The 10,435-nt window shown below is 35.8% G+C and overlaps 1 protein-coding gene across 1 annotated transcript; it reads left to right on the forward strand.

Annotated features, from left to right (window-relative positions):
* Positions 1-1,103: 1,103 nt before the first annotated feature.
* LOC113302567 (long chain acyl-CoA synthetase 4-like) lies at positions 1,104-9,665 on the forward strand. The gene is made up of 19 exons (XM_026551498.1): positions 1,104-1,553; positions 2,198-2,261; positions 2,380-2,469; positions 3,187-3,243; positions 3,409-3,457; positions 3,707-3,783; positions 3,868-3,907; positions 3,996-4,090; positions 4,844-5,011; positions 5,463-5,573; positions 5,693-5,780; positions 6,530-6,596; positions 7,051-7,126; positions 7,219-7,336; positions 7,679-7,924; positions 8,025-8,164; positions 8,513-8,695; positions 8,815-8,934; positions 9,281-9,665. Exons 1-19 carry the CDS (start codon positions 1,402-1,404, stop codon positions 9,317-9,319), a joined length of 1,980 nt encoding a protein of 659 aa, XP_026407283.1. The 5' UTR covers positions 1,104-1,401; the 3' UTR covers positions 9,320-9,665.
* Positions 9,666-10,435: the final 770 nt, after the last annotated feature.

Below are 10,435 nucleotides of genomic sequence, written 5' to 3' on the forward strand. Positions count from 1 at the left end.
AAAATGATATCTGGTTTCATCGCAAATCTGTTACATCATTCTTGCAGACCTAAACCTAACAAATGAAAAGTGATGAAACCAAAAATGGTTTCATCAAAAAGACCATATTATTATGATGTAACACATTAACAATTGGTGGAACCAATTTACCAATTGGTTGTAAAATGATGAAACCCAGAATGGTTTCATAAAAAAAAAACAGATTATACTTTGGATTCATCAAATAAACAACAAATGAAATATGGTTTCATCAAACAGAAAAAAAAAATATCTGGTTGCATCAAATATACAAACAATTGAAATATGTTTTCATTTGGTTACATCAAACAAACTGAAACCTAAACCTAAACCAAAGAAACGATGTAACCAAATGAAAATAGAACCTAACCTAAGAAATGAAACCTAAAAGCAAACAGAAAACCAACCCAGAAATCAAATGAAACCTAATAATCTTTTGAATTCAAACTCGAAATCAACTTGAAAGCAAATTCGATTTCTTACCTTTAGCAGATTGTTTCGCTATTTTCTTTGGCTTTTCATCTTTCTTTTTCGCCTGTTGATTTTGTTTCTTCGCCATTTGTGGTTGAAAAATTAGGTCAGATTTTGTAGCAGTGGTTGAAGTACGCAACCATATAATAAGAGAAGAAGGTAAAATCGAGAAGATGATGACGAATACAGATTGATTTTGAACGATTTTGGCTTAGGGATGAGCAGATTGATGGATTGAACGAATACAGGAGCGGATTGATTTCTGAACGAACAGATTGATTTTGAACGAACAGGAGCGGAGGTTTTAAGAAATTTTGTGGGTCGTTTTCTTTCTCAGTTTCTTTTGGGTTGAATTAGGGGAGGGTAGTTTAGACAGTTTATGATATTTGGGGTTTTTGTATCACTTTTGTTTGGATGAGTTTTTTGTAAATGGGTTATAACCCCTTTGGGGTTATAACTCGCGGACCGGCCCATTAAAAGTGAGATGACCAACTTTGGGTGAGATTGGATTAGCGACCTTATCGACCTCACTTTTTCCAGCTGTCATGTATTGACTTCTACTGGCTTACTTAAACATACATTCATCAACCTGTTCATGTGTAGTATCCGTACCTTTCGCTGGATCCTGTTTCGAAAGTTTATTTTAAGTTAATATACGAGTTATACGGAAAGTCGTCGTAGTATTTCGAATTTTTTTAATTTCCCTCCAGCGCTCCCTCTCTCTCTATTTAGTCAATTGGAATTCTTCTACTTCTGGTCACCAAAATCTATCTACTTCGTGCTCCCATTTCTAATTATCTTAGCATCTTCTTCTTTCTTGCACTACAAATAGTTCCATTCCAGTGTTTCGATATTGCTGTGTTAGATCATAAGAATTTGAAGAGCAAAAAAATTCACATAAGAAAACGTACAATGGGAGATAAGAAGTTCATAGTTGAAGTCGAAAAGGCCAAGGAATCTGTAAATGGAAAACCTTCGATGGGACCTGTTTATAGAAGTTTGTTCGCTAAAGATGGATTTCCTGAACCAGCTGAAGGTTTAGAGAGTTGTTGGGACATTTTCCGGTGAGGATTTTTCATTTTTAATGTTTTTGAATTCTTACTGTGTTTTTCTTTTCTTTTCTATACTTCATCTCATTACATCATTTGAAGAAGTTGTTATTAAGAGAAATAACAGATGCCTCTCCATTAGAATCGTGAATATTGTTGATACCCATAATTCATACCAAAAAAACTTTGATATTGAATCAGACTTGCTGACTTCTAGATTATTTCACGAAAAGGTAGAGAATGATTATATGATAAAAAAAGAAAAAGAGTGCTATTGAAGTAACTGGGTTATTGTAGAATGAACTGAAGTTGTGAGCAAAATTTTAGTGTTACCCAAGAGTAACACTATTTTGTTAGCGATCTATATTTATGGAATGTTGACAGTATTTTGTAATTTACCAGGCTTCTATGGCATAGCAGCATATGTTGGGAATCTTTTGATATCTTGATGTTGAATTGCTAGCGTACTGCTTACGCCAGAATCAGTTTGTTTGTTTAATTATGTGGATAACCATGGGTTTGTGTGAAAGGACAAATAGTCCCACATCGCTATAATCCGCTTAATTAACTTAAATATAATATGGAAGGGCCGCTCCACTCATTGCAATTGGTTTTGAGTTGGATGCCCGCAGACTTTAACAGTTTGGTATCTGTAACAGCATTTCTGTTGCGAAGTATCCTGATAACCGGATGCTTGGTCGTCGTGAAATCGTGGATGGAGAGGTGCGTCTCAGAAAATATATAGTTGTAATTTGCTTGGTACAAGTGTAGTTTTTTCCAAATATAATATAACTTGTACTTGGCGCCATTGTTAGTATTTATTGTTCCTGTTTCTTTGCAGCCAGGTAAATATGTGTGGCTAACTTATAAGGAAGTGTACGACATTGTTATGAAAGTTGGGTTTGCCATTCGCAGTTGTGGTGTTGAGAAGGTTGGTTTCCTGAACTCTATCTATTGCATTTAAGTTCTTGAAATAGCAATTCCTCTACAATCTCTTTCCTCATTTAAGCTTATATATACTCTCTTTTTTTCTTCCTGGTAAATTTTCCTTAGAAGCCCAATTTGGTTTTAGGCAGACATGTATGTCATCATAAAAATGTTGCTAGCTTGTCTGAGGATACAGAATAAGATCTGTAAGGATTCTAGATTAATGCACTTCAGAGAATATCCTGTTGATGCCTATAGTTGGTTGTACTACCTTCGCACATAAAGGTCCACAAGTATTTTTGTTCATTGAAGTTTACTGATCTGGGGGATTCTGCTGATGTCTTAGTTCTCTTAATGATTATCGAAGTCAAGTTAGTTGACATTTGAGAGAAGTTTACATAATGTTACAAGACAAATAACGTGTCTTAGTAATTGTTGACATAATTTAGCCTTTTATCTGTTTTATTTATTTTCTTGATTAATTGTTTATGTTGTCTGTATCCTGGTCTTTATCAGTGGGAAGTTTCCACTGTATAAGTGGATATCATATCTGTGAATCCGCCTACTTAATTCAGTTTCAGATTCCTGTTTCTGCTGATTTCACTATTACATATTATAATTAGTTTCTGGCTGCTTCAAAAAAAAAAATCTAAATTGCTTCACGTGGTCTTTACTAATTGCATAGAATTTGTGTTTGACTCTTCTACTTGTATCAAATCAGGGGGGACGTTGCGGTATTTATGGCATCAATTGTCCAGAGTGGGTTATAAGCATGGAGGTATCGGTTTGCTTTTATGAAACTAGCCAAATTTTGTTTTCTAATTAATATGCGGTATACAACTGCGTATGGTTTGTGCTCTTTGATGAGGATAGCTTTAAAGTTAACTTTTTATCTTAACATCTTGATCTGCTGTAACTAATGCCCGCGATTTTTTTTTTGTAGGCTTGCAATGCTCATGGGATCTACTGTGTTCCATTGTATGACACACTTGGTAAGCAACCTTTTGTTCGAATTTGCATTTATTTCTGTTTTTGGATCAATTCCTATCATCGGCATCATCCTAGACTTCCCGCGATTGGATTTCGCTATCAAGAAATTTGATGTTTTAAGTGGGTTACAATTCCTAAACTTGCATGCAATCAAAATCTGTTTCCTTGCCAACATATAACAATATAAGTACATTTACATTCTGCTTTGAGGTCTCAAGTGATGTTAATTGGAGTTTCTTGCTCATTTTAAGGTGCCGAAGCTGTGGAATTTATTCTGTGCCATGCTGAGGTTTCAATAGTGTTTGTGGAAGAAACAAAGATTTCTGAGGTACATTGGCATTCAGTACATATACAGATATGTATGCTTTAGAAAAATGGTTATTCGTTTTTACCAGTTCTTTCCTCTTTTCAGGTGCTAAAAACTTTTCCCAATACAAGTGAATATGTCAAAAGTAAGTTCTTTTACTGCCTATTATCATGTCTGTTTTAAGCGTCTCGTCTTGGTGGTAGAAGCTATTGATGAATCATGTCTTTGTGCAGCAATTGTGAGCTTTGGCAAGGTTAAACCTGAACAAAAAGAAGCGGCTGAAAATTTTGGCTTGACATTGTATACTTGGGATGAATTCTTACATCTGGTACATTCTACTCTTTGAAGCTAATTTTATAAACTTGTTCCAACTCATGCTTTGTGCCATACTTCTCAAAAGGGGGAGTCTTTCATTTTGATGGATAATTAACATACATCAATTCCATTTTAAATTAGCTAAATGCCTTCCATAGGGCCTAATCGATTTAGTTCTGCGGTCTTGAACAAGTTTCTGAGCATCGAGTTTCTTTATACCTCCTCGATCCATAAATTTCTACCACAACTTATTGTAATGTGAACTGACCAGATCATAAAAGTTAGTTTTTGCAAGGTTTTCGTATATATATTATATATTTTCCGTATTGTTAGCTATATATCTGTCTTGACTTCAGACTTTTCATTTTCCGCTCGAGTGATTTGAATCTCCCAACCTGGTGACTTGTACTGCTCTGGCTTATCCAGTTCCAGCTCCAGATATAAGGTTTTAACTTAAGTAAAGGTCATTCATTATTCGAGGAGTAAATGAATCCCCTTCTCGTCACCAGTATAGGAAAGAAAGTTCAGGAAGATGTTACAAATCTATGGCTGTTTTTTTTCCTCTCTTTTCGTTCTAGTTGTTCTAATTCGAGTAATTGGCCAGTGCTAGTTGGTCACATACTAAATGAGTGGTTTAGGTCTAATTCACGTGTTTCAAACTACCATTTCTTGGCATTTTTACGTTTCTCATGTAAAGAAATGCACCATTTCTTTGTGCTTCACACATGGGATATATATAACTTTTGCATATTTGTCTTATCTGCAGGGAGTGAACAAGGAATGTGAACTTCCAGTGACCACAAAAACTGACATATCTACAATAATGTATACTAGTGGAACTACTGGAGATCCCAAGGGAGTAATGATTACCAACGATAGCATTGTTTCCTATATAGCTGGTACGAAACTACTATTAAAGTCCACCAATGAGGAGGTAAAGGCATCATTTTTCATTAATCAAAAAGTCATCTCTAATTATTTTTAACATCTACGGAGTCATGGAATTGCGGACTACTGAAGACTTACTCATTGCATTTGCGTTGAGCAGTCTTATGATCTGGTAAACAAGCATTCTAGCTTGATTTGAACATGGTGCAAAGTGTCTGTTCTTTTTTCATCGGCCCTTTTTCCTTCTTCATTTGTTATATTTACATCTTGTTTGGAAGGAGAAATTGTCAGTTAACCTTGCAATTTAGGGTCTAGGTTTCACAGGCAATTAATCATAATGATTATCTCTTATGACTCATGTTTGCTTTGAAAAAGTATGAGAGCCTGAAAAAAAAATTACTCGACATTTGCTGAAACTAGAAGTTTTTTTTTTTTTAAGAGTTTCTTTTACTGTGATACATGTCTTTATTTTCATTCTTCCTGGAAATTTTATGCAGATGTCACACAAGGATGTTTTCATTTCGTATCTCCCTCTGGCACACATATTTGATCGAGTGATTGAAGAGTTGCTTATTCACCACGGTGCTGCAATTGGATTTTGGCGTGGGGTAGGAAAAATATTAATGTTGAATCTCCTATCTTCGTTCTTCAATGAGTCGTGCTAGTTGTAACCTTATTGAAGAGAGTCCTTTTCAAATTAGATATTTTAACCTGGCTGCATTTTCAGGATGTCAAATTGTTGATCGAAGACATTGGGGAGCTAAAGCCAAGTATTTTCTGTGCTGTTCCACGTGTGCTAGATCGGATTTATTCGGGTAATTTCTATTATGCCTTTTCTATGCTAGCATACAGAATCTCCACATCTTTTTTTTAATCCAATTTGAGGAAGTGAACTCATGGCTCAGACGCTGCATAAGAGGTTTAACTGTGTACCCATTTACAAAAGATCAGTCTAGGCGTGACTAATCCCGTCTTTGCTCTTTATCTGGAAAACCAGCCAAGTAAATGTTATCTCGCATCCCATTTAGTCAACTTTCTTCAGTTTCACTGTCTGAACTGTTACTCTAAAGCTCAAATTGTTTGAAGGAGATCTATGGTTAAATATATTAGGGGTTAAAGAGCCTAACTAGGAAGATCAAATAGACAACAATTTTTTTGTCATTATTAACATTGATGCTTGCACCTGTAGATCTTTAATGTTTAAGACTAGCTCTCATGTCCAAACAGTTGAGCACTACTTGCACATAAGTTGGTTCTGTTTGGGAATAAATGTAGTATGGCCGCGTTATGTGCCAGCAAGTAAGAGACAAACAAACAACAATTTCAGGCCATTGCATTGATGCTTGATCCAGTGAATCTCCTGAGATTTCTAGCAATCACTTGTATCACAAACTCAAATTGTGAAATTCATTTATTCTAAAGTGAGAACTTTCAATCCTTGCATTTTGAGGAGCTTTAGATTAATTGAAGTGCATGTTGGATTGGTACTCAGATCTGTTTTTCCATCTTTCTGATTCCTGTAGCTTGCAACGAAATGAGAAATAAATACTGCTCATGTTTTCAGGTTTGACAGAAAAAATTGCTTCCGGAGGTTTCTTGAAGCATAAGTTATTTGACATTGCATACTCGTTGTAAGTTAACTTCTGTGCTGTGCTGTTGTGTCATATATATTATTTATAATCCTCTTGATTCTTGAAGATGGATTACAAGAACTTTTGCTCGATCCATAAAAATGCCCAATGTCCAGCTAACAAGTCTATTATAATACCTGGATGTCATTATGATATACGGCTTTAGGCCCCTATCACAGCATTGGAGTTAACTTCACTATCTTCCTGAATATTTTATCAAGGCATGTGTTTTATGATCTTTCTAAAAATGGTGACTGAAATTTCCTCATTTTATCATGGAATCTGTATTACATTTGTGAGTAGCCGAAAGTATTCCTTAATAGTACTTGTAGGAAGTAAGGTTTTGCAACTGACATTTTTTTCTGTATGATACAATTCTGTGTTTTTACTTCGAATATTTTCATCACCTTTTCCATTCTAAGTTTCAGAATTATTTCATCTTGATATGTTGCAGAAAACTAAGTAGCATGATGAAAGGAAATAAACATGAAGCAGCAGCTCCCATATGTGACAAGATTGTCTTTAGTAAGGTCTGCGATGTTATCTAAACCAGGTTCTCTCAAAGTTACGGGAACTATCTGAAACCTGTTTCTTACCTTAATACTCTCGCTGTTTTCTTTAGGTAAAGCAACGATTAGGAGGAAACGTTCGACTTATTTTATCTGGAGCAGCGCCACTTGCAGCACATGTCGAATCTTTTCTACGAGTGGTGACATGTGCTCATGTCGTTCAAGGATATGGTACGCCATGTTTTTATTTCATTGTCTTTTCTTTGTTGCTGTTGTGCGTGTGTGTGTTTGCTTCGTAAAAGCAGTCATTTGGATATATGCATAGGTACATTTGGATATATGCATAGGTAATTCTATGCTCTATGGTCAGTACTTGATTAGAAACACGATTCCTAGTATTCGTTTATAATCATTTCAGAGAAGCAAAATATTTGTTTGAGATAAACTTTTCGAGTTTAGTTGTGCAATACTGTTCCACCCACATTTTTGGCAGCTTTTCCGCATCTCGGATTTATTTCAGATAGGTTTCCTGAAGTCCTATGCAGGGATTGTTTCATTTTTTCATTGACACAGGTCTGACCGAAACATGTGCTGGAACTTTTGTTTCAATTCCAAATGAAATATCTATGCTTGGGACAGTTGGACCTCCTGTACCAAATGTCGATGTATGTTTGGAATCCATCCCTGAAATGAGGTATGATGCTCTTTCGAGCACACCACGTGGAGAAATATGTGTGCGGGGGAAACCCGTGTTCCAAGGATACTTCAAACGAGAAGACCTCACCAAAGAGGTTGTGGTTGATGGATGGTTCCACACAGGTTTGTTCGTCACCGCGTTCACTTTCAAGTAGTGTATAAGTCCTCTCTCTGAACTTGCACTCTTTATCATGCGTGCTCATGGTGATATATATCTAATCAGGGGATGTTGGTGAGTGGCAGCCAAATGGTAGCATGAAAATCATTGACAGGAAGAAAAACATTTTTAAGCTTTCACAAGGAGAATATGTTGCGGTCGAGAACTTAGAGAATATTTACGGGCTTGTTTCTGCTATTGACTCGGTATGTTCTATCACTAAGATCTTTCAGAGAGAAACAAAGAAAAATATTCATAAGAGAGAATGATTTCCATTTTCTTATGAGCTCTTTTCTTATTTTTAGCTCACATAGTAAGTGTGTTCCAGTACTGTGTTTTTGAGGCTGTTGGTCGAAATTAGTATGACCAACGCAGTAACAACGAGATAAATAGTTTTAAATAACATAGATGATATCAATTTAAAAGAAATTTTTGTGTTACTAAGGTCAAAAACCTATTGTCATTTCTTATATGAGAAACCCATCAGTTCATACCGTTTCAGGTACGTTCAACAAAAATGAAAAACCAATATGACTTACTATTGTGTGTTTCAGATATGGGTATATGGTAACAGCTTTGAGGCTTTCCTTATTGCTGTTGTCAACCCCAACAAGCAAGCACTTGAGCGTTGGGCAGAAGACAATGGAGTAGAAGGGGATTTCTATATAGTCTGTGGGAATTCAAAGGCCAAAGAATTCATCATCGGTGAACTTAGCAAAATTGGAAAAGAAAAGAAGGTTTTGTTCTTTGTCTTTTGCTCCTTGGATATTCATAAAAGTGAAATCACGCTACTTAATTACCGTATACAACATGAAAACTCACTCACCTATCCAAGCTTTTTGACGCTATTCCACAGTTAAAAGGTTTCGAGTTTCTTAAAGCTGTCCACTTAGACCCAGTTCCATTTGGCATGGAGCGTGATCTTCTTACTCCTACTTACAAGAAGAAGAGGCCTCAGATGCTCAAATACTATCAGGTTACATCTCTTGTATTTCTGTTTTTCTTTTTTTATATCGGCAATCTCTTGTGCTTGTTTGAATAGCATCAGTTCATGGTTGCATCTGAAAAGATTTATAGTGCTTTTATCCACTATGCTGAACTCATTTCATCTCAATGTATAAAACTGACGTATTTGCCTGCTTAAGTTTTGGAACACCCGAACAGTTAACACTCGAACGAATGAGTAATATATAACCCTAGCTTGAATCTTTTCTAAACCTAGAGGTTTCAAACTGCTCATTCACGTCAATCTTGTAAAACGAGATTTCATGTATTAGTAGTTAACAAGTCAATACTAACTCGATAATTATTTTGTATATCAGAGCATCATCAATGGTATGTACAAAAGTGGAGGCAAGTAAACCATTCAGTTGTCAAAGACTCAGCCCTCAGGTGTAACTATGTAGCTGTTCAGGAAGATTTCCGCACTTTGCTGTCTTAACCATGTTAATTGCATTCTATATGATCTTATTACATTACTCGCCGGATTGGATATACTCGAACTAACTGGGGCTATGGATATTATCCCCTACCAAAATGGTGTGATAAGGGGTGTAAAAGTGGTAGAGTTACCTCATTACCCCTCTACCCTAGGTTTTGTGGCACGTGTCCTTCACTATTTTATTTTAATGTGTATTTTATATTAAACGTTTAAAAAACTATTTGTTGTTGGTTTTCCTTATTTCCCATCCTATTTTTCTTATTTCACATCCCTATCACTCGTGAAATCAATACACTTTTTGATTTTGTTTTTTCCTATTTACCATCCCAAAGGTCAAATTAAATCTGACCATGACTATCCTCAATCCTGTTTATCTCCTTCTTCGTTACGAAACTTTCCCTTTCCATTAAAAAGAAAACCATTAACATGTAAATCCTTGGATTTGAATCACTGAAGACACAAGTTATTACGGGCTTAAATACACTCGCTGAACGAATTAGGTTGGCCAAGATATGGGGAAACTTCACTATGGTTTAATATCACCTGTAAGTATACATTATCCTCTCTGTACTGGATTCTTAGAGGAGTCATCATAAACAGCAGCACTCTCAGCCATCATTGTGATCGCTCGACTGTTGACATGTTACACATTAATCACATTATAGTCATATACAATCACGCTTTCAAAAATAAAAAAATTAGGTTTAAGGTTTACTTAGGTTTTGTTACAACAATTCCTAAGTTGTTTGGGAGGGATCTTCTCTTATACAAGGTCGGAATATGACCAAAAAATAATAGAAAAGATGATCAATGATGGGGGCAGGCCGGTGGTGGAGATGAGATGGAGAAGAAGAAGTGGTTTGGATGGTGGACGTTAGTTGTAGGGGTAATTTTAGTTTTAGGTGTAAATAAAAAGTCAAAGGCAGCATTTAGGAAATGTGAAAATTCATTTGGGTGTTACATAGTACAATTGGGGATGGGATTTTATGGGGATAGGACATAGGAAAAGTGGGGTTAGGAAATAGGGAAAACCTTG

Source organism: Papaver somniferum, chromosome 8 (genome assembly GCF_003573695.1).
Source record: "Papaver somniferum cultivar HN1 chromosome 8, ASM357369v1, whole genome shotgun sequence".
Taxonomy (NCBI): Eukaryota; Viridiplantae; Streptophyta; class Magnoliopsida; order Ranunculales; family Papaveraceae; genus Papaver; species Papaver somniferum.

Excerpts from the sequence above, each read along its gene's own strand:
- LOC113302567 (XM_026551498.1), top strand. The coding sequence starts at position 1,402 with ATGGGAGATAAGAAGTTCATAGTTGAAGTCGAAAAGGCCAAGGAATCT. Across the intron at positions 2,262-2,379 it reads GTGAAATCGTGGATGGAGAG|CCAGGTAAATATGTGTGGCT; the intron begins GTGCGTCTCAGA and ends GTTTCTTTGCAG. Across the intron at positions 3,244-3,408 it reads AGTGGGTTATAAGCATGGAG|GCTTGCAATGCTCATGGGAT; the intron begins GTATCGGTTTGC and ends TTTTTTTTGTAG.